The 26187-nt window shown below is 30.8% G+C and overlaps 1 protein-coding gene across 2 annotated transcripts in view; it reads left to right on the top strand.

Moving 5' to 3' along the window:
* Positions 1 to 26187, top strand: part of PCDH10 (protocadherin 10) — a 57707-nt gene that overhangs the window by 11593 nt on the left and 19927 nt on the right. For both annotated transcript variants that reach the window (XM_035292938.3, XM_035292939.3), the window contains exon 4: positions 2266 to 2571. In XM_035292938.3, the coding sequence (XP_035148829.2) occupies positions 2266 to 2571 (306 nt within the window). The remainder of the gene's footprint in view (positions 1 to 2265; positions 2572 to 26187) is intronic.

Below are 26187 nucleotides of genomic sequence, written 5' to 3'. Positions count from 1 at the left end.
AAATGATATTTAACCCTCATGTGAAGAAAAATGGTATTAGCTCAAATTTTGCATTAGCGTTTATCTTTATCAGGATACAATGGAACAATTCTATCTTTATATTTGAATGTAATTATATTGGCTATTCAAATTGAGTATATCTTAAGTGTATTTTAAAAATAAATAATTGCTCATAATACTTTTGCTCTCAAAGATAATTTCTACAATAAAACAAGTCGATGTTCCCCATCATTCTGTTACTTAATAGGCAGCATTTACATGTCAGAATATAAATCTTCTCTCTGGTTCTGTAGCTTCTACCTAGTTAGTATGTAAACGTGTATCAGGGACATTCTATTTCCCTTTCTCTTTTTCTTTTTATGTATCTTCTTGCAAAAATAGGATAAAGGAGTGAGCTTCTCTGGTGTCTAGTGAAACATTTACATGTTTTACATGCTGTTCTCAGTCAGATTCCTTAATCCCAGCTTCAGCTCACGTTTCTGTTCCTCAACAGTTCACTGATCAGTAATTTATTTCCAGACTTATACAGGAAAATTATCAGTGAAATATTATAATCAAAGTCAGACTTAGCATTCTACGTAGTTTCATAAAAAATTTTTAAAAAGTCATTACGCAGTGAGATTAATATATGATAAAAAGCTTGTTATTTTCTTTTTTTTTAAATTTATGTAATTAGCTTTACCTAACTCCAAAATACTTGTGGATAATCTAGAGTATTCATTTTTTAAAAAATTATTTTGTTCATTTTATATATGCAGATAACATATAGAAAAACACACATTAATCAGTAGATAACCAAATATTATCGGGAATTTAAAAACCAAAACTTGCTCAAGATCTCAAATCACTTGTGATATTAATAGAATTAACAATCAAGTATGTTTGTTAAATAAATATTACTTTTTGATTTAAAAAATGTTTTCACAGACTATGCTTGGATTCAAGTTTCTTCTCTACATACTAATAATATACTTTTGTTTTTCAAATATATTCTGTTTAAAATTTTTAAATTATTTTTAAATTATTTTTAATATTATTTTAAAAACTAAAGTGGCCCACTAGATACTCTCATTCCACATCCAGCTCCACACCAGTGAGCCAGGGAACTTCTTACCCATTTAAAGTTTGAGAATAGATTGAGACTGTTTCGGCCCTGTTTTGGTTGATAGATATGTTACTATGTTTAGAAAAACATTAAAATGCTATTTTTCTTTAAGTGTTTTTCTGTGTAGTGCTATATATCAGCATTAATATCAAATAGTATTCTGTAGTGATTGAAAATTCTTATGCTTTAAGAAACTGAATGACGTTTCTTGATCATAATCAGATAATATTTCTAATCTTGTCGAAAGGAAGACAATGAAATTTGAAGTTGTCATTTTAAATCTTGGTATTAGTAAGCAAACAACTCTTTGTTGACTAGGACAAGTGTGCTCCAATATAGAGCATGTAATAAGGTATTTGTCAATAGTACCTGCAGTTGATTTACACTGCATTTGGTTTCCGTGGTTTCACTAATTACAGTCATTTGTTCTGGATTTGTCTAAGGGGGTAAATGATAAGTGGTTTTTTAGTAATATGGACTACCAGAGTGTCATTGAGAAATACCTATAGGAAGTCATTTCCTAGGAACCTCAGAAAGCATGCTTTTGGCTACTAATGAGATTGTGTTTTATTCTTGTTATTTACTGATTTTCCTCTGTGTATGCCACAGTTCTGTTCAATTTCACTATCTGTTTCATATTCAAATTTCATAATCTAAATGTCATTTTTTAATGCTTGGCATATTTCTCGTATTTATTTGTTTTTAAGAAAAAAAAAGTCAGGTATTTATTATTATCAGGGATTATGGACTTTAAAGCTTGTTTTTTTTGTTTGTTTGTTTTCTGTTTTTTGTTTTGTCTGCTATGAACTTCCCAAGAGATTCGTATAAAGATGTCTACTTATTTGACTCACCATTACTCAGTTATTTAAATTGTTTAGAGCTAATACTTTTTCCCAATACCCTAAGTAGTTTAGAAACATTTATCTCAAAGGCCTCTTTGCCAGAAGTCTTATCTTTTACATTTGCAGATCATTTTCTGTTTTTAAAGTGATGAACAAAAATGAGACAAGATGATATTTGATTCCTGTCAGATTAAGACAAGAAAAATTTGTTAAGACACCTTCACTTGTCACCCTTTATGCTACCTGTAATCTTATACCACTAAGTATCTGGTCATGTTGGTGAGGACTACATCCGTACTTTCTTTTTTCTGCTTACAGGTATGGATCTCTTCTCCAACTGCACTGAGGAATGTAAAGCTCTTGGCCACTCAGATCGGTGCTGGATGCCTTCTTTTGTCCCTTCTGATGGACGCCAGGCTGCTGATTATCGCAGCAATCTGCATGTTCCCGGCATGGACTCTGTTCCAGACACTGAGGTGTTTGAAACTCCAGAAGCCCAGCCTGGGGCAGAGCGGTCCTTCTCCACCTTTGGCAAGGAGAAGGCCCTTCACAGCACTCTGGAGAGGAAGGAGCTGGATGGACTGCTGTCTAATACGCGAGCGCCTTACAAACCACCATATTTGAGTAAGTATTACACAGAGGGCTCTGTAAAAATGTTCTCTTTGAGGAGATAAAGTTCAACATTCCAGCCTTTTTGGTAAAAATGGAGTTTAGGTTTTTTTAAGAAACAAGGATAAAAGTAACGGGATGCAGGCGGCAATTTGGTGCACTATTCTTCATTTATTTAAAATAATAGGTTCCTCTAACATTGAGACATTAGTAATTGCACTCAACTCTTTCAAAATATGGGACTATATTCTTCAAATGGTTTATTTTATATAATCCTTGTGAAAAATAAAAATGCTTTGAGATTCTATATTTCCTTTGAGGATCTTGGTAATGAAATTATCTCATTCTCTGCCACATAGAAATATTTTCCTTTTCGTTAATGAAAAAATATTACTGACAATTCAGTATCTTGGTCAAACTACATAAATAATGTTTGATAAAGATAAAACTCATAATAACTCAATCAAAAGATGACCTATCTTGTATAGAAAATCCATCCTACATAATGTTTTATTTCATCTGCTGTGGAACTATAAGTTAGAAACAAAAGATGAGACAGATTGTAGATATATCATTTCTTTTGTGACTGATGAAATGGAAAAGTAAAAGTGTTTTTAAAAACTTAAAGGAAAAAGAAAAGTAGAAGAATATTTTAGCCCTTATGATGTATAATGCAAAAAGCATAGATTGAATGCATTGAGGTTGTCGCTACTAACCTGGACATGGATAATACAAACAGACAAGTCTTACATGCTTAAAGGAGTGAGTGGTCTTTAGTTAGATAGCATACATTATGATGACAAAGATAGTCAGGTGATGTTTTATGAAGGATTGTTTTCAGCTTTTCAAATTACTCAGAACCACAAATACCCCAGCATGATGTACCTACCACTTTAGCACTTCAGAATTAACACATCATTTGTTTTGCTTTATTTCTGAAGTTATACAAAGAAAGAACAAATACTTAAAAACAGAAAATACTGGGATGTCTAAAATGCAATTTGGATGCTAATGTCTTAAGTGTAACTCACAAATTCACACATGCTAGAATTAAAGTAGCCTAAAATCTAATTTTAATAAGTGAAGAATATGATGTAATCTCTGTCTCTGAAATTTAATTCTGGATTTAAAATTAATATTTATTATTAAAAGTAAAATTTTCTAAATTTTAAACAGTGTATTTAACAGCTGTTTCACTTAAACTAAGAATATATACTATAGAAATGCATTATTAATAATTTCAAGGCAAAAGTGTACGGGTATATAATTCAGAGTAATAAAAATTTGTATTTCTAAATACAAATATTTGCTTTTACCATATAATAACTTCAAATATAGTGGGTAAATCTACTTCAAATATAGTGGGAAAATCAACTTGCCCTCTTTTGCGTTTAGTGAGTACTTATCTTGGTGAAATTACACTTACATATGGACGTGAAATTTTAAACATCTATAAATGTTATTACATTACAGACTAGATTTTTTATTAATAAGACTAATGGAAACAGTTTTTATTATTAAAATATTAATGCTGCATATATTTTACTGCAAATTTTTCTATTTCTTAAGAATCTGACATTTCATTTAAAAATCTGATTCAGGGATTATGAAATTTATTAATGTTTATGTGTGTTGCTAAAAAGTCAGAAGAATGCATTGTTATTTCACCCAAAAAATTATTATTTGCACATTATTCATATATATTCATTTTCATATATATGAGATGTATATTCATATATATATATATATATATATATATATATATATACACACATATACATATGGGAATGAATTAGTTCTTCATAGCAGTTTTTTTCCCCTGATCTGTTTTAGCCAGTTCATACTGTTCAAAATTTAGGGTTTGGGTTGAAGTGTGATCTGAGTGGAAAATTTGCAGAAGAATAGCTATTCTGTTGTTTTCATTTATACTCTTCTTAGTTCTTCATACAGCTTTAATCATGTCTAGATTTGTTTTCTTTTTATTCAACTTTTAGTATTTAGTGTCATCTTAGAGTCATACAATTATATTTAAAATTACATCATGGCTCTGATTTAATAAGCATAAAACATTTATGGTTAGTCTAATAACACAAACTGTAAAACAAAACTATTCCTGACCATTTTGCCCCCCAAATTCATATGGTGATAGTTTATGATACTTGTGTCCTTTTTCATTCAGAATAGAAATAGTGTCATCTTCTAAATCTAAAGCAAGTCTCTTACATAATTTTTTAGAAATCAAAAAATTGACACTAATTACTTTCTTTGAATCAGAAGTTTTAATAATAATTGAAGTTGTAGGGTTTTTTTTTTGCTAAATATGCAGTTAGTTTCATAATGAACATAATGTACATTTTGATAGTAAGAAAAATAGTGTATATTTAGTTATGTTTTTGTAAGGTTCTAAAAAGCCTAATGAGACTGCCACTGTAATTTATACAAAGATGACAATGAAATGGTGATACACTTAAAAATACAAAAGAGATCATTGTCAATACCAAGAACTTTTTAATTCTATACCTCTGAATGCTAAAGTTAAAACTAAAAAATGCAAGGAACCAGCTTTTACAAAAAAATAGGTGAATGCAAACATTGAATAATATACTTCATGTTCTTAAAAATATGCTTCCAGTTATTTTTCTTTTTATTATTTTTATTTTAATGCATTAACAAAAGATCCTTTAAAGTATACCTGATGTATTTAGCAAAAGGAGACTGTTTAAAAAATGAGGAATAATTTTGAACACATCATTCAGTACTTGATAAGTTATTCATGAGCAGTTTCTGGGCTTGCTTTCTCTTACTTTTGTTATAATGCTACAGTTTGCTAAGTTGATATGAAGCAAAGGGAGGCACTGAAAGACGGAGTAAATGCATGCAAACATGTAGGAGGTGGCCATATACTCAGAAATGCCATATTTAGATTTACCTTAAAATGTTAAGGGATATCAGTTTTACTTCACCTTTAGTTTTTATTAGCACAATTAAAAACACTAAAATACCATTTTCAATTTTAATTAAAATTAATAATTGCCTACAGCATTTTAAATAATCATGTTAAAATGAACGAAAATATTTTCTGGAGTTTCAAAATAACATTGCATTTTTATCATGAAAATTTTAAAGATTTGTTTGGAATCATAGACATCTTATTTAAAATAATCTAGTCTTTCAAATGAGACAATAAGTTATATGTAAAACAATCTGGATCTTCTCAGCAAATAAAAAATGTAAGATTAATTAATAAAGTCAAGAATGTAATTGATAAAAGTTATATTGCTATTATAATTTCAGAAAATTTTACTAGTCAAAACACTTTAGCATTTTTATAGTCATTCTGGCTTATGATTTTGGCTTCATATTTTGAGCACCATCTCTTAAGATTTTTGTCAGTAAATAAACACGTAATTCAGTTCCAATCAGCCTAAGCAATACAGTAATAAAGGCATAAGTATTTGTTATTTCGATACTTGTTGATTTCTTGCCAATAAACATAGTCAATTCCTAAAGATTGAAGATAATCATAAGATACTCAATAAAATGGCATTAAACTATACTTGTGAAAATATTTCTTTAAGTGTCATAAAGTGATAAATTGGACTGAAAAAAGCTGCATTATAATAACTAAATTTCTAAATCAATGGAGCTTTCCAGTCTAAAGGAAACCATTTATTTTCATGGCCCATACTGCCTTCATATTATACAATATTTAGACTAGGCCAAGTATACCAAAAATCCTTCTGGCTGTTTCCTGACCTAATTTTATTTTTGCCAACTTGTTAACCTTCTTGAAATTTTAAATCAATTCATCCATGTCATAATTTAAAAAATAAATTTCTAAAACAGTGCATTCAAAATACTGCTAAAACTTTATCCAGTCCTTTTATCAACAAACTTTATCTGGGGGAAATTTTTTAGGCATCTATATTATGTCTGTGTGCACTTCAAGTTTTTAAGTTGATTGAAATTGTAGAACATGTTTTGTTTAGTAACATTTCTTTCAATCCCTTCATTATCGCAGCCTGCCTTCTGTGAGTTTTCATAATTTGTTGAACTCAGTAATGCAGTAAGAGCATACATAGAATTCAAAATAAAATGAATTTTCTTATTGATACACATTACCCTCATACTTATATACCTCTGTGTAGTGTTTTCTCTAGGATTGTAGTTTCCTCTAATGTCATAAATATAGCTTCATTATCCAACGTTAAAATCCAAAAAGAAGTACTTTTCTAGAAGGCCTTTTTAACATTTTTTTCATATAGGTCCATACACCACTAAATAAGCAAACCTCTCATAGGATTTTTTTCTTTTTTACTTGATATGTTAATTTCTGATTAGTTGTCCTCCATGTTGTACTACTATGTGTAATTTGTTTCTGGGGGTGGGATGTTTTTTGTTATTTTATTCTTTGATATACACAGAGGCTTGTGAACCTAATTTTCTCACTCTTTCAGTTTATTTCTTTGTGACAGTTTTCTGGTCTTAGAATTACAGTAGTCATCCATTTTTTTAGTTAAATTCCTTTATTCATGAATTATGAATTTATCTGTCATTATCAAAAAAAGTTTACTTCAACTCTATGAATAGGAAACAAATAATAACTTAGCATCAGAAAAAAAATTCAACCCTGTTTGTTTTCTCTATCTGAATTTTATTATATTTTATGCTATTTATTTAAAAATATTATTTATTCTACTGTATTTACTGAATTGTATTATATTCTACTTCTCTGAAAAATAGTCATCTATTCATAGTTTGTAGAATTCCTCCGGTTAACTAACTGATGCAGCAGTTGATTGAACTTCTCTGTAACACAACATAGATGTTACAATATTTTTTTTTGTTTATAAGTTGTTGTATAGTGTTCTGTCTCAGCTAGTAAAATTTAAAGTGAATGCTATAAAAATCCTTCTGAGGTGCAGATATGAAACACAGCAGTTGTTTTATATATATAAACATCTGGTCATTTCTGTAAGGAATTCTTTTTTACCTACTCAGACATCATCAGTACTTCTCTGTGACTTATTTCAAGCCATTTAAAATTTGTGACTTTGGGTAATTTGGAACTAGTTAGCATCCAAGAAATTCCTATTTCCTTAAAGAACAATTTTATAGTTTATTTTATCAATATATTTATCTTTATAATTATCTGCAATATTTAAAAGTGTCATTTTAATGACGTCAAATTGAATTGACTTTATTTTGGTAATTTGATCTGTGGTTCACCCCAACCTTTATATTCCAAATATTCAAAACTTACAGTTAGAAGAACTATGTTTTGCAACTGCTTTCTCACTATTTATTAACTTTGCTAAAATCCACTTCAGCTCCACTATGTTTTTTCTTCCTAATACAATTACTCCCTTGGCATATGTAGACTCATTATCCAGCTATACATATTATAAATGCTAAATAATTATATGATAAAAAGTGAATTAATGGGCATTTTTAAATTATGTAAATTTTCATTAATGTTGTCCTTATTCATTCATTTATGCTCACATGCAGGAGCAAACTTTATTCTTTTCTTCCAGTATAAAAAATATGTTTTGAATTAGTTATATTGTTTTGTAGCTACACCTACAGATTTTTACATAGGGAAGTAGAATTTAAATTCAAGATATTGAAATGCACCCAACTAGGGCATTTGTGTAAAGTATCATAGAGTGTTTCAGGACTTTGAGATTTTAAACTTCTTTCTATTTGTTCTGAGAACTTATTTCATATCCTAAGGCACCCTTTTTAAAATTGTTTCATATTTCTTAAATTGTTAAATTGTTTCATATTTCTTAACCCTTGTAGAATTTTAATTACTCTCCTACTCTCCCTTCTTTATCATCTGCAATATCATGTATCTTTTATTTACTAGCAGCTTCAATGTTAGCTCTCATCTTTTATCATTTTGTAAAGCTAATAGGTTTATATTTTCCTCTAATCACTTTTTTCTTAATTTCCATGTCAAATTTATTTATTTACATTTTAAAATTACATTTTTGAGTTCACAGATACATGGTTAAGTAACATATTGTCATTTAAGGTCACATAGGGAAAACTTAATTGATAAAAATTAATTATGCTTTTATTCAATATTTCATAGTTATTTAGTATGATTATCTGTTTTTCAAAGCAGTTTGTCTCATGTATATTTAGGATTTCATAGAGTTAACATTTGGCATAATGATATTATTTAAATATCTCATTTTATATTATAGATTTTTTCATCTTCTTTCTTATTTTATACACTGGAAGTAAAACTGTGTAAGCATTTGCCCATCATGTGAGCTTAACAAAATAAGGCTGTCAATTAAAATATAAATAGAATTATTCAATGAAAAGAAATATCTACTTGATAATGTTTTCCTGCTTCATCATACTGAAGATTTATGAGTCAAAATGTAAATGTGTTAAGTTATAAAGATATTGTAAAGTCTGGATTCTACAAATTTATTTGCCTACAAATATTGCTAAACATTATTGAATATTCAATGTGCCAGATATTTTTTGGGTGAGTCTTCCTAGTCTTCAATCCTTTTAATAGGAATTAGATAGTGTCATTTAGATAATATAGATTAGAAACTGTTTGGAACTCAGATTCACTGTTCAAGTTTAAATAATATTACTGAATTTAGAGTAAATTCAGCATAATGTGAGTCATTTTAATGTTTCCTGGAGTAGAACAAAATATTTTAGGTTTTGTATTTGGTTTCAATAAGACTTCCTAGTCACTGTAAGCTTTACCTACTTCAATTTAAGTGATGAGAACGTAGGAGATTCAAAAATCTTGATTCCCAAACTGTAATTACATACCAAAAGACATGGATAAAAACAAATTATAAGCTACAAATTTTGCAGATAAATATCAGGATTTTATTTCTGATTCTATAATTCACGCCTTCTATGACATCATATATTACATTATATATGGTAACAGCAAGGCACTTACCAATATTCTTTCTCTTAGAGATATAATTCTTTTAACTGTATGGATTGAAGAGACAATATTTGAAATTAACTTTGATAAAGTATCTATATGTATACAATACACTGTTAGTCTAAATTATCAATGACAAGTTTAAGTTGTTCAACAAGAGATTATAAATACATTTTATACATTCTGGTTTCATAATTCAGTTGTATGGATACACACACATACATTTACATACCATAGAGTATTATAACATTTTTAATCAATTAAATTTAATTTTAAATTGTATCTCTCGAACAGACTGATTATGTGCAACATAAGAGTCAATTTATTTAACTAATGGCTACTTTAATATCAGAAGCTGTTAACATGACAATATGATGCTTGTTGAGAAAGATACCTGATTCAATTCATTTTAGTCTTTGTTGTGGTTGAGATGAAGTCTTGCTCTGTCACCCAGGCTGGAGTGTAGTGGTGTGATCTTGGCTCACTGCAACCTCCACCTCCCCTGTTCAAGCGACTCTCTTGCCTCAGCCTCTGGAGTAGGTAGGAACTATAGTCATGTGCCACCACGCCAGGCTAATGTTTTGCATTTTTAGTAGAGACAGAGTTTCATGGTGTTAGCCCACATGATCTCTATCTCCTGACCTCTTAATCTACCGGCGTTGGCTTTCCAAAGTGCTGGGATTGCAGGTATAAGCCACTGAGCTCCACTATTCTATTCTATTTTTTTTTAAGGTACTGGTTGTTAAGTTTACAATATTTAAGTAGAGCAAAATAAGCTATGACACTGTAGAAGAAACAGGTTTTTGGTTCTAGTGGTTATGTATTATGAGAAAGACAGTATTTTTAACTGCCAGTCAAAATTTTGTAGTCAGTAGGACCTATCCCCACTTTAAGATTGGCCTGAATCTTACACTAGATTCCAAAATTACCTGTATTTGATAGTAGTTGTATATTTTACAAAAACTAGAAAATTGGCTATCACCAAGTGTTTTAAGGATCATCTATGTCAGTCACTATATTTGGGCTGAAAATTAGATAGTTACCACTTTATTCCATGAAAACATATTTTAAAATGTTTTTATTGTATTTTTCAACTAACTGTCTTTAAACAAGACCTAAGTGTAGAAGTAACACATAACTAAAATCAATATCAATATATATTTTCTGGATTAAATTCTGAATCACCCTGTATACAGAAATAGGCAAGATAGAGGAGCTCTCCTCTTCTCTCTAACAAAACATATCATTGGGTTTATTTCTTAAAGTGCAACACACAGTAGAAAGTTCCGAGTCAACAATGGCAACAGTAGACAAAATAGATGTAATAATTTTTTCTTGACGATACACACCTGATGGTGTATGTATTAAATCACATGTAGATTTAATCTGAATGGTAGAAATAAGTCTATAAATATGAGAGTTCATGTACAACTTGACAGTTGCCAGACATTGTATTCTTAGAAAATGTATAGAAAACTTGAGGCTGACCTGAAAAATTAGTACAACATTCTTGTACATTATTTTCACCATTAATAAGCCTAGTTCTAATTCCAGAATTAATTGTCTTGTTAATCACTAATAGTACAGATTTTAAGTTTGTTTTCTTTAGAAATGCACATCAGAAATCTAGAGTTCTCATAAGTAATGTTTTTAAATATTTTTTAAATGATGAATAATTTCAAGCATATACAATAGTAGAGAGAATAGTGTACTAAATCTTCCCCGTTTTCCATCATTCAGTTTAAAGAATCAACTCTTGGCCAAATTTGTTTCATCCCAAAAATGATACAACTGCTCCTTCATTCAGATGTTTTAAAGCATCCAAAAACATTCTACTGATGAATCCACTAAAGTTTACACTATGCTTATAAAAGATGACATTTTTAACATAACCACAAGAGCAATATTTCTTTTTAAAAATAAATGTTCTATCATTATCTACCTATTATTTGTTTCCATAATTTTCTCATAAATATTACTTATATTTCCAATTGATTTGATTCACGACTGAAATCAGCTTTACAGGTAGCAGATTTTTTATTTTAAAATGTTTTTATTAAAGAATAATATGCATACAGAAAAGTAGAAATATCATAAATATAGAACTCAAGAAATTTTTACAAAATGCATACCCCTGTATAATCAGTTACCAAAACATTTCCACAAAATATGTTCAGTAGCAAAAATATTACTACTATAGTATCTCAAGAACTCCATTCTTCTGCCCACTCTCGGTTACTACCACCCAAAACATTACTGCTATCCTAGTCTTTAACCAAAGATTAGTTTTTCTGGGGTTTAAACTTCATATAATTGGAGAAATGATGGAGTATGTTTGAGTTCCACTAAAATTAATAGCCAATTATTTTCTTGATAATATAGGGAAAACCATCTGCTGAGCCTAATATACATGAGTGTGTGAGCAAAGAAGATAAATAGTTAGTAATAATCATCCAAAGTCACATTGTCTCCTACCCTTAAACCTAAAAGTAATATACGCTTTCTTCAGCATTTAGGAAGATAATAGTGTTCTCCTTGAATATAATTTCTCTAACTTTGGAGTTCTCATTACGGCTAGTCTATCAGATATAAATGCTTTATACTTGTCTTCATATTTTTCTTGTTGATTGAAACATAATGCTCTGTTAACTTGGTGGCCTTTATAGAAACAAATATTTAAATATATGAACTTGAATACCAGCTACTAGCAAAAGAGTAGAAAAATTGCGATGTCTGTATTTCATTTTTCTTTGAATGCAGATTAGAAGATTGTGACAAATTGTAGGCTATGATGCTTAAAGGAGATTTTAAATAGAGTAGAGAGATTAACATTTTGGGAATGGCATATCTGAAGACAGTTTAAATGGCTTGAGGAATTGTGAGTTGCGAGGAAAAGTAAAGAGGTGACATAATAAATGTTAAGTATTTAAACAAATGCTACACAGATAAGATGGTAATCAGTTAATCTGTCTTTATAGAGAGCGAAAAAGCGGAAATGGATCTATATTGCTCCTGTGAGATTTAAATTACACATTACAGGATATATTCTAAACCTGACATTGGTTCTTGCTCCTGAGGGATATGGAACATTTTACCTAGAAAGCTTTACAAACTATATATGTATGCATATGCCATCTGTGATTTGGTGAAATGTCACCTTCTAGCCCTGCATTGTATTTTCCCACAAAAATCCCTTTCCTCTCTGCATCTGGCAAAAGAGGGATGGTTTAATTTACTTGAAGATAAAAAAGAGACTATTGAAAAAGTCTTGGTTTGAATTCTCTCCTTTCCTGTTTCTCTGTGGATGACTTTTTATTTGTCTTTCTTTGGAATTTTTTAGAGGAAAAAAATTTAGTTTCTTAAAGTCTTTTTTGTTTTTGTTTTCTCATCTCACATGTGGAATTGCAATGAAGAATTGAAGAATGAAATGTGTAGGAATAAAAATTAAGAAATCATAGTTTCAGAAAGATATTTGGGGAGATGCATAGAGTATAAATGCCAAGTATGAAAATGTCAACTATATACAAATGCAATAAATACCATAGATTGTGTATATTAAAAAGTATACATCATTACTCACAGATTTAAAACTTCATATTATATGTATTAATAGCTTACACATTAAGATATTATTGTACAGCAAAGTCAGTTAACTCTAGATAAAAAAAACTTAACCTTGTCTAATACTGAATCTTCTCTTCACTACATTGGCTTATTTCTCTTATAATGAGAATTTTTCACTTTTGGTGTCGCATCATCCTCTACTGAATTTTAAGACAATTCATGGTGGAAGTTACTATAGAATGACTGACAATTAAATAAAAATAAAACACCCATTATTAATCATCCAAAGGCATATTGCCTACTACCCTTAAACCTAGAAGTAGTACATGCTTCCTTCGTCATTTTGGAAGATATAGCAAGCAGATCATATGTGCCATATATATAAGTTTTCTATCTTGAGTTGATATTTGGAGATTATAATATAGCCTGGCTTGGTAATGTGGAAGCCTGGATTAATCATATACATCAGAAAAATGAAATAAAAGAGAAAACAATTAAATAGAAATGTGTTTTGGCTAAACATTAATACTAAATTTAATAATAGTAGTAGCTACCTACTGAGCTCCATTTTATAGGCACGAGTAAATGAAATAAGACAAAACAAAGACATCAATTTTGTAAATTGTCACAAGGTGACAGTTCTCTTTAGTCAAGGATCATGAAGTAAGTCCTGTGAAACAGGCTATAGTTTATAAATATTTTACATTATTATATAAATACACATAATTTTATATAGGCTAAATGACCAGTATTAGACAATGTAGAAATGCCTTTTTTGATGGATTGGAGTGAATGCTACCTACCTAGAGCTTAAATTAAGCTAATGGTCGAGGAAATCTATACTTTTAAGTTTTATTATGGAGTGGTGTGAAGATAATTATTTCTCAAGTTATAACAACATAATATTGACTCCTATTGAAATTATTACAAAAACTCAAAATTCAGGCTTACATTAGAATTGGTTTTAGGAAATACTTAACATTGAATAATTTAATATTTGCCTCACAATTAAATGTGAGCTTGAGATCTAGTAACATATTTCTTGATAATATAAATCACTCCCTTTGTGATAATTTTCATAGAAATTGTTTTCATAGTGTTTATAAAAAGTGTGATCGTGTGTCTAGTATAGAGAAAGATTACCTTTATCGTTTTCAAGGAAACATCTAAAGTAGTTACAAAGGCATATCAGATTATTTTGAAGTTAATTTTAAGTCTGTGTTCTTTTTTCTAATCCTTTAAGATTTTTCTCATTTAACTTACTTTCCTCTCTAATTTCAGAGGGATATCAACTGGCACTATTATTTTCAGTATTATTATTTGTTGTCAAGAAGCACCGTAACAACTTAAAACTGTAAAAACTTTTTAACTAGCTGCTTTAAGCAAGTCTTCCCAAACTACTGACAAGAACAGTGTGACCCATATTCAAGAAAACTCATTGCTGGGCACAACTGTATTCCAAGCACAGTGGTCTTCAGTGTTGTGTGGCCTAGAACTAGATTAAATAAATGTTCTCATGGCCTGGAGTATGGAAAAATGCTTATGACTCATGAACTCATCACAGGCTGATATATGTAAATAAGATTAATATCTTAATTTAAAATACCAATATAATAGCCAAATAAACTGAAATACTCTTAAGAGATCACTATAGGAAAAATAAAAAATACTATCAGAACCATGGTTGATAATGTAAAGGGAATTAGATCAACTTAATTGCCAGTGACCGTACATAGCCCAATGCATCCTCTTTTGATGTTAAATGACCTGTACCTACTGCACAAATCAAAATATTCCAATCAGGTTATCTCAGTGTGATCTGCTCTGGGTCATCCTAGAATCACTGAAAAATACTAAACATGGAAAAATGCAAAAGTATTTCGAATTATTATATCCTCCCAAACCTCATGCAAATCAAGTCTTCCTTTGAGACTTTTAGCAATGAATAAGCCAACCTTGGACATACTGGATTACTCTTAAAAAGTTTTCAGCTTCCTTTAAAATGTGCCTGAAGCACAAACTGCTCACCTGGTTGAATATGGCATACTTAGTAAATACGTGCTTGAAACATACCCTGTTCATATTGCTTTCAGAACAGGTTTTCCCCAAGCATCACTAATTTTATCCATTTTGACTTTATTGTAACTTGAAACTTTTAATTTTAGAAGAGATCATTTTTTTTTTGTTCTCCAAGTATGCCTTTACTTCCTTTGAACTTATAGCCTACTACCGATTTATGAGTCACCTTTGTACATGTTCTCACATCAGAGAAGCAATGTGGTGGAGAGCACCAGTATGGGGTCAGTCAGCCAGTTTTCAACTATGGATCCAGCCATATACTGGCTGTGGGACCTCTGTAATTTTTTTAACCTTCCTATAATTCCTTTTCCCCATCAGTGACATAGATCCTCCAAAGCTCATTATGGAAATTAAATTATTTAACATATTTAAAGCAGTGAGTGCCTGCCCAAAAGAAGCACTCATTAAGTGTTTAAGGCAACCATATATTCAGATAAAATTGGAACAATGACATAAGGCCGAGTATGGACAAAATTACAATTCTGGGCTTAAATAGAACTAATTATGCTCTCTTTTACTTCCAGAGAAAAATCAGACTCCAAATGTTCTTTTCACCATATATCACTATTTTACATCTGCAGTATATATATTCTTTCACATAATACATGTTTTAAAAGTACAGTCTCCCTCTTTTTCTTTTTGCTCCAAAAAACTAATGGAACAGATATTATAGAACCAAATGCATAATTCCTAACAAAGATCAAGCTGTATTTGTTTCATGTTAATCACAAAGCATGATTAGAACTTTTAAAAGTTCATATTTTCATTACTTTCCTTAACTTTTATATTTACAATAAGTAAAGATACTTGGTAATGTACAACAGTGAAAATCAGCTGAAGAATACTCATTTTTGAAGCAACAGATTTTGATTTCAGTATGGGAAGTAGCATATTATATTTGGTAATTGTAGAAAAATAAAGGATTTCTATTTGCTCAGGTAAAAAAATAAAAATGATGAAGGTCAATGTTCATACAGAATTTGACTCATCTCAGTTTAAGGATTTGTACTGGCACATTGTTGCAAATGCTAACCTTATTCAAGATATTGTTATCCTAGACAGTTCTGATAGCCCTGTGTGAAAGATACAGAGGCCCTAAAATCATCAAAGTAAATGAACACTGTCTGTTAGTTTGGAAAATTGTGTCTTTCTCTAACATAAACCAAATATATCTATATATGCCACATATCAATATTTGAACACATAAAAGCCTAGAAATACTTTTGCCTCCTTTTTTCTTTACTAAAATCTTGTTGTCGGATAAACCTGATTATCTCACTCAGCTTTCTATTTATATTTTTGTACCTCTGTCTTTCTAAGTGATCAGATAGGATGACAAATCCCTTTGAAAAAACACCTAAAAAACCATTCAAACTTTAGTTTCAGCTTACAGTTTATTCACTGGGCTCTCTGTATAATTCTCATGTTTTTTGATTCTATGTGTTTCTGTCTTCCAACTTCTACATCAGTTTTGCATATATATCACTATTTTGCCCAATTAACAAGAGACCTAACAACTAAGTTTTAGTGCCCGATTTCATTTCAGAATAATTCTCATTTATGTTTGTTTCTCTTATGAAAGCCAGTGTGCTTGCTTGCCCTCCCTTCCTTCCCTCCCTCTCTTTCTCTCTCTCTTTCTTCTTTTTTGAGATGGAGTTTCCCTCTTTCTGCCCAGGCTAGAGTGTAACGGGGAGATCTCAGCTCACCACAATCTCCACCTCTCAGGTTCAAGAGAGTCTCCTGCCTCAGTCTCCCGAGTAACTGGGATTACAGGCACCCACCATCATGCCTGGCTAATTTTGTATTTTTACTGAAGATGGTGTTTCTCCATGTTGGTGAGGCTGCTCTTGAACTCCTGACCTCAGGTGATCTGCCAGCCTCAGTCTCCCAACGTGCTGGGATTACAGGCATGAACCACCTTGTCTGGCCTTCTTCTTTTTTTTTTTTCAATTAAAATGTTTGGAAGCAAATATAGACATGAGGAAAGATGATAACTTAAAATACTGGTAGATTGAAATGTAACATGGGTTATTTTTGCATAGGAAAGATTTAATCAAATATATGTGACTTTTAATCACTAGAAATATGTTATTTGAAATACTGTAATTCAAATTGTCCATGTGCCTTGCAGACTAGATCTTCCGAGGGTAAGATTTACTTGTGAGTGTCTCTCTGTGAAAGAAGAAACCTAGAAGCAATTATTTATTTAAAAAGTTTTAGTTTCACAGTTATAAAGTGAATTTAATATTAGTCTGTAATCATTATGTGCCTTATGTTTTCTTCATTAAATGTTATGGAAAAAAATCCTGTACTCTTCTCTCAGCTGCTAGCTTTTGTTGCTGTGGACACTACCTGAGGCTTGAGATAGTAGCATGAAACCCCTACTTGGAGCATCTCATTTCACTAAATTTTTCCTTTCACAGTCACCCTTAGAACTGAGTTGGCCACAGAGTATCCAGGCAGGATTTTTGAATGCAGTGTTTTGTTACATTATGAAGATTTTGAGTAGTGGAATGCAAACTGCTTCCCGAGATGGAAAGTATTAACCGTGGGTTCTCCCACTGGGCTCTGTGAGAAGGCAGGTGTATACTTTTTTGTGTGTTCCTCAAATCCAGTCCTTTCTGACTAGCCTTACAAAATCAGTGAGGACTCCTCTCCTTTACTATCTAGCCTTTAATATTAACTAACTAGACTATTTCTCCAAAACATTCAACTCATGTTTTCCTCTTTATACATTTTTTGAGGCTCTCTGTTGCAGCCATAATAATATTCATACTTATTCTAGTTTTTAAAGACTTTTATACTTAAGCTCTGCCTGTTTCACATCATATAATGATTTTTCAGCTTCTTCATGCAGACTTTTTCTTAAGCCCTTTTATGTGTTTATACATTCTATTCTCTGGCATCCTCTCATCTGAAAAACCACTTTTCTCTGCATGGCCATCCCTTACTCATCAACCAAGATTCAAATTATTTTACTTTTAATGAGAAGACTTCTCAGATACTGAGATACAGACACTCTAACTGTAACTTCTCATAGATTCTTATACATAATTGCTGTCTTTAGAATATTTTGTGAAACAATTGTTGGTCCATTGGACTGTAAAATCTTTTAGAGCTGAATTATGTGCTTCATTTAAGAGTCCCATGTTCCAGAACTGTGTCCAACAAAGTAGATGCCCATAAGTGTTTATAGACTACATCAATGAATCAATAAATGAAATATCCTGAAAGGAAATGAGGTGCATTTCTTTTTTCTTCTGGATAGTTGTCTCAGCCTCTACTCTGATTTAAAGAAATAATAAAATTATGGTAGTCTCTCAATAAAATTTTTTAAAAGCCAAATAAAACAACATAAAAAATATTAACCATTTCCAGTCCTCAATAATCTCCCCTGGATTTTATCATCTTTCAAATTTTCATGATTTTATTCTGGCCTTAACTATACTAGTTCTTTTATTCTTTCTTCTGGTACATCACTTTCTCTTTCACAGCTTCCTTAACCTCCCGTTTCACTATCACTCCCTGCTACTTTCACTAAGCTATTTTCTTTTCAATTATCTGCCATGTATCATTTGCAAGCATAGATATGTAAACACATATATGTAAACACTAAATAAATATAAGGTAATCTTAAATATAACCAAAAGGGGGAGCCATTGTGGATATTTAATATTTATGAACAGGAGATTGGTGATAGTACTGGATATCTGTGACTGGAGGCAATTAATCTGACTTTTCCTTCAGGTTTCTGAAGCTTTTATGTAACAGTTTGTACATATATGGTATCTTACTTATTGTCATTATTGCATAAATTATATTTGTTTGTTTCACAGCATTGTAGTAATGAATGGGTATATCAGATGCTGTTTTTCTTTAAATAATGTTGAAGAATTTTGCTTTCCTTATATGAGAACATTATGAGATATGTAGGCAGTGTCGTACACTTGTTATAGTTTAATAATAATACAAATATTTTATATATAAGTATACGTTTTCAAAAGTGTTTTACCAGAATTCTTTACTGGCCCCAACAAAGATTAACTAAAATTTGAACTTTTATCTTGAAGTTTATTGTCATACTTTGTATAGAAAGTTAATATATAATGCATCATTTTTACTTTGCTAGGTAATTAAATGTTTATAATAATTAAGTTGATTTCTAATTGAACACCAAATTTAAAGTTTCCAAAAGTAATATAATGATTTAAGGATCTAAATCTTGGCATCCAATTAGAATGCAATTAAATTAATTTTAACCTTTAAGAAGCATGAGATAGTCTTATTTCAATAGTTTAGCATTTATGTGATTTTTTTAAAGCTAAGTTTAATTCACCTCTTATCAGTTTTCAAATCTCTAATTATCTGATGACAGGTTAAATTGAAAGGAAGAAAATGAGGTGGTTTAATGAGTTTCTAGAGTATAACTAAAACTAAAGTATGTACCCAGGCTTTAATTTTAGGATAGGCAGTTAAAAATTATATCTGCTATGCAAAGAAGAAACAATATTTTATTTAATATGGTATATCCATCTCACAAAAACAAAAATTTTATGCAAAAAACAGGGATAAAATTTAATCATAAAACAAAGAAATAATTTAAAAAGTTAAGATTATGCAATGTATGACAATTGGAAAAATAAGTCAATAACTAAAAATATTTTATCTATACAATTTTGTTTCTTTATCTCTTTTTGAACTGAGATGCCTTAATTTTAAATTATTTTGATGGAAATACGTAGAAAACTTATTATATAAACTAGTCCTATATTATAATTTTTGGCTTTTCTGCAGCATTTTTTTTTTTTTTTTTTTTTTTTTTTTTTGGCTTTAGTGGTAAGTAGTGACAACTGTGCTATCATGAAGTAGAGGCTTTGAGGACGACATTGCCAGACTTAACCGATAAAAAATACTTGGCACCCAAATAACGTATGAGACATACATCTACTAAGAATTATTCATTATCTGAAATGCAAGTGTTATTGGGCACTCTTTATTTTTTCTGGCAACCCAACTCAAGGGGTCATCAGAACATATAGTCTTGGGGTTCCTAACATGCTTTAATTCAGGGTTGTTTTTGCTGCTTCTCTTCTCTGTGGGCAGTTTTCGGTGTATGAGCATTTTTAGCCCCCTTCTAAGTCGGCCCTTCCTGCTTTTAACCTTCTATTTGCCTTGACATAGAAGTAACTGAATTATGTTAGGGGAAATCCCATCATCGAGCATGTTAAATAGCCATACATTTACACACTATTTCTAAGTGTGTGTGTGTATCTTCTTTGAACATATGTTTGAATAAGCTGTTTAAAAATATTTTCAACCCAGATATTCCACTTGTTTACATTTCTCAAATCTGTTGGGTTGTGGTTAAATTATTTTGAAACTTTACCTTTTTTAAATAAGTTATTGATGGTTAATAAATTAGCTATATGACTATATATATTTTTAATGAAGGTCTTATTATATACTTGTATTTTTTTTCTCATCTTACATTGTTGGAATTTTTACTTGGTTTTCATATAAAAGATGAAGTTGTGCACATCACAAGTAATTGAAGTAAATATTGTGATGCAGTAGCTAATAGGCTTATACAGGCACAACAGTCCTGTTGTTACAGAAATGACCAATCCCATTCAGCATTTTCTTGCCTTCTGTTTTGAAAATCAATGCTAATTTCAACCTCACAGGAAAGGTGCTAATTTAGTCTTTTTATAATGTTGTTTTGAAGGAAAACACTTGAAAAATAAGTGTCTAAATGTCAGTAAATATTATCACCTCTGTACTTCTCATAAAAAAGAACTGTGTACATTTTTAAGTATGGGTATTTTGTTGGAACTTCAGTACACACAATACTGATACAATAAATTAAATGAAAGTATCCGTTTTTGTTATTAAATAAGATATGACTGAGTGAATTGCCTTCAAAATAAATTTTAAGGATAATTCATTGCTAATGTAAGCAATACTATTTTCAAATATTTCTGAGAACACATCACAATTTCTTTATTTTAGTGGACTGCAATGAGGGATTCCAAAAAATGTTTTAATGACATTAAAAATATTCAGAGAAAGATATTTTATATTTGCATTTCCTAAATATACACCAATGTAGGGTCAGAACATGTGAAAAATAATTCACCTTCCAAACTTTACTCTGAGATACTAATTGGTCAATGATGTTCTGTTTGTCAAATAGAGCCTGGAGGGGTGGCCAGAGTGCCCAGCTTAGGGTCATATCCTACTATTTTTCTCCTGAGGAAATATGTATTAAGCTTCTAAAACATTATTTTTCACATTTTTAGAGAAACTTGGACTAAATTCAAGAACATTTACAAAATTCTATAAAAATACTTTGGGCTTTTTTAAAACAAATATTTTAACTTAAAAGTTTAATGTTTTTAGAGTTTCACAAACATCTTTAGAATAGTGACAATTCTTTCTAAATGGAAAAGTTAAAAATGATTACTGTTTTTAGATATCTTCCTCAAATCAATTCAAATAATAATATTCAAAGTATTTTGTCTATAGGAGTTAATACACTATTACTAGTTTTTGTCATAGTTAAAAGCACCCTTCATTAATATAATTAATTAGAAGTATTAAATATTTTTTACTATAACTGCATCTATTCTCTTAATAATATGAGAGATAGTTGACATAGTTTTAGTAATCCACTGGGTAGATATTTCCTGGTGAAATGGTTGCAAATGTACTATTGCCTTGTGAGAAGAGAGTTTTGATTTACACATACACAAATATGCATGCAAACACATACATATATAGATATTTCTAAGTACCTACTGATTCTCTATCAAGAAAAAAATATGTAATGTTTCAGTGGATTCACTTTGTCATATAAAGCTATGTGAGGGTAATTGTATACCATTGTATTTGTGAAGTACACTTTTGGACAAATAAAAGCTCCTATTTTTAAAGCTGTTAAGTCCTTTGCATAGCAATGAAATTTGGTTTAAAAATAAACACTGATCAATACTAATTTCTGAAATTCTCATTGGTTGTAAATTGGTAGTAAATTCTGACTTGATTTAGAAGGTACCCCACAGATTATGAAATAAATTTATTCATTGCACACACTCTGCTAGGTGAGAAAATTGGGCTGGATCCATTTTTAATTCATAGCTTGAAGTGGTAAATAGTCTCTTTCACAATGGTAACATTAAAATTTTAGGAGAGATAGCCAACTATTTAAGGGTTCCAGAGTTGCCAGAATGCAAATGTCTATGAGACAATTATTATGCTCAACATACTTCTCTCTTCTATTTGAAATTATACATTTTATTCATTCATTGATGTATATTTCCATTTCACAAAACTGTATTTGCCAATTTTCTTATTTTTAAATACCTCTAGATTTAAATTTTAATTTAATAACTATTAACTGCAAACTACATTGTAAGTAGGTGATATACATATGAACTTTATAAAAATAAATATCTGGCTTTACTATGTATTTCTCACATGAATGGTCCAAAGGATTGTTTGAGTCATTTATTTTACAAGATTTGCTTTTTGAAAGACTAATCAGGTTTACATATAGGACATATTGTAATATTACTGTCTCCAAACTCCTATTTTCCACCTATGTTCTATAATCCCTTATCTCCAACTACATAGAAGAAAAGGGCATTCTGTTTGATGAAAGGAAAACAGTAAATTTAGTGTAAGAGAGTATGAACCTTATGAATTAAAATTAAGAACTACAGTTTGACCAGGCATGGTAGCTCATGCCCATAATCCCAGCAGTTTTGGAGGCCGAGGTGAGCAGATCACTTGAGGCCAGAAGTTCGAGACCAGCCTGGCCAACATGGTGAAACCCTGTCTCTACTAAAAATAGAAAACTTAGACAAGTGTGGTGGCAGGCACCTGTAATCCCACCTACTTGGTAGGCTGAGACAGAAGAATTGCCTGAACCTGGGAAGCTGGGTTTGCAGTTAGTTGGGATCACACAGAGCAAGGCTTTGTTTAAAAAATAAGTAAGTAAATAACCAAAGTAACCAGGGTTTTATAAATATATAGATATATATGATAAACATATATATAATTATATATAAATAAATGTATTTTATATATTTAAATCTATTTTTATGTATTTAAATTTAAAATCTAATCTATTTATAATTTCTGGGGAGAAAAAGATGTGATTTAAAATCCAAACAATTTACAATTATATTTTCAAAAATTAAAGCAAATATGAGTGTTCAAATGGAAGGTAAATGGAAAATCAAGCAGTTACCCTTTTTTAACCATTAACACTACTGTGCTCATTTCTGGATATAAGGTTAAACAGAAACTAAAACTCAAAAAGATTTTAAAGGGAACCCTTAAAGGTGGCTGAAGAACAAGACAGAGGAAAGTTAAAGTAATGGATTATTTAACCTTACAAATTTCTAGTGGAGGCTCACTTTAAAACTATCCTAAAGAGTGTGGGCCGGGCGCGGTGGCTCAAGCCTGTAATCCCAGCACTTTGGGAGGCTGAGGTGGGTGGATCACGAGGTCAAGAGATCGAGACCATCCTGGTCAACATGGTAAAACCCCGTCTCTACTAAAAATTACAAAAAATTAGCTGGGCACGGTGGCGCGTGCCTGTAATCCCAGCTACTCAGGAGGCTGAGGCAGGAGAATTGCCTGAACCCAGGGGGCGTAGGTTGCGGTGAGCCGAGATCGCTCCATTGCACTCCAGCCTGGGTAACAAGAGCGAAACTCCGTCTCAAAAACAAAAAAAAGAGTGTGATGTGCTTTTACAGAGAGCAGATGTTTCTACTTGCACAGGGGGTAATGGGTTTAAATTCTGTATGTTAGATGCATTTATATGTAAAGAAGTGTCCTGATGATAAGAATTATTGAACACTTGAATAAGCTCCGGAGTAAGTTACTGATCTCAGCCTCTGGAAATTTTTCACAGTACCAGACAGTCTCAAGCCTCAGAGATATTCGAAGAGTGTCTTTTCTTTAAATTGCAGAAATAGATTAGATTATTTCATAAACTTAATGTATTGCTCTAGTTTCTGTGGTTTATGCAATCATAAAGTATAAAGAGTATTTTCTTTCCTCTTTTGCAAGTTTGACAATGTGAATATTCCATTCATTAAACTTTTATTTTAATATATTATATAAAATAATTTTTACCAGGCGATTAAATGCAATAAATAGTATGTCAGTACGGACAATTTTATAATTATTTTTGCAACATACATGTGACAGTCTTTTGTCTTAAGTCTTTAGTCAATTTAATACCTTAAAATTTTAATTTTTTTAAGTATTTAATTTTTTTCTCATAGCTTAATATCAGTTGCAAATTATAAAAGGCAAAAATGGGATTTCACAATATAAAGAAAAATATACACCATTGAAATTTTATTAAAAATTATATCTATGCTAATTTATGAGAAGGTAGACATTTGTGATTGTCTTTTATGTTAAGGATAAGCTGTCACCTATAGTTTAGATATTAAGATAAGCGTCTTAATCTAGCATTTATGACCCACTATGAAGAATAAATGCACTGAATGAATGAAATTTAAATGGAACACAGTCCTTTTCTTATCACTTCTGATTTTATTTGACTGAAAATGAAACCTTCATTCCTATAGAGTGAACAATTCCCTACAAGCTGATGCATAAAAGAAAAAAAATGCTTTTATGAAATAAAAAGAAAAAGAAATTCTCCAAGTATGATTTGATAATTCCAAAACATACATGGACCATATTAGAAAGCATAGAGATTCTGTTTGTATTTGACTCATTCTGTCAAACCTGGAATGCATCATCAAATGTGTAGCCATGTTACTTAACACTGGAATAATTGTCCTGGTACTGACTCTAAAACGTAATCAATTAATATTTTTTTTCCGGGGGGAAGGGTCAGATAATATTTGCTTGTTACTTGTCCAACATTAGCCCATGCAACCCTAAAAGAACAATAAGTTTTGTTTGTTTTATGAGGCAGAGTCTTGCTCTGTCTCCCAGGCTGGAATGCAGTGGTGGGATCTGAACTCACTACAACCTCCACTTCAGGGGTTCAAGCAATTCTTGTTCAGAATAGCTGGATTACAGGCCTGAGCCATTAAACCCTGCTAACTTTTGTATTTTTAGTAAAGATGGACTTTCTACATGTTGGTCAGGCTGGTCCCAAACTCCTAGGATCATGTGATCCACCCGCTGCAGCTTCCCAAAGTGTTGGAATTACAGGCATGAGCCACTGTGCCCCACCAAGAATAATAGTTATTCAGTATTTAAACTCAACTCTTAAAAGGTTTGAAATAAAGCGGATGTGACCAAAAAATTAGTAATAGTATAAACTATTTCTAGTTTGGCAGGACAGTTGGCTCCTCTGTATCCTTGGGCTCCTTGTCTGTGGATTTAATCAACTGTAGCTTAAAAATATTTGGCAAACAATTTTCACAATGTTTCAAAAAGCAAAACTTGAATTTGCCATGCACGGACTACTGCCTTGAATAAATATGAATGAAGAGATGTGCCTTGTGTTAGGCATTATATTTGATGTTTTAAGTAATCTAAAGATGATTTAACATATTTCAGAGGACATGCATAGGACATATACATATATCACAGGTCATTTTATAAGAGACTTGAGCATCCTTGGATTCTGGGGCACCCTGGAACCAGGCCTTCACAGATACTGAGGGAGGACTCTTCACACTCTTCACATATGTAAAGATTAGCTTCTAACATGAAGGAAATCTTCCTCAATCTAAATAGTTCTGACCTTTAACCTCAGATCTTATATTCGTCCTATTCAAATTTGCATGACTGAATTAATGCATAGGTGGGAGGAAGTAAATCTAATGAAAGTGATTTTATTATTCAGACAACAACTAGAATGGGTGGACTTTAAATAAGTAAACCTGTAACTCTAACCAGCATTAAAATGTCTTTTAAGCTTATGTTTATATTTAAGATATTTAGTATAACATGTGTTAAGCTTCTGTGTTCTTCTAACTCGAACCATTTAAATAATTTCTTTTGTTAAAAAGAAACAATTTCTTTTTGTATCCTAACTAAATCTAGAGGACATA

This window comes from Callithrix jacchus, chromosome 3 (assembly GCF_049354715.1).
Source record: "Callithrix jacchus isolate 240 chromosome 3, calJac240_pri, whole genome shotgun sequence".
NCBI classification, from domain to species: domain Eukaryota; kingdom Metazoa; phylum Chordata; class Mammalia; order Primates; family Cebidae; genus Callithrix; species Callithrix jacchus.
Note: the sequence above shows the minus strand (reverse complement) of the source record. Positions and strands in the feature narration are given on the sequence as shown.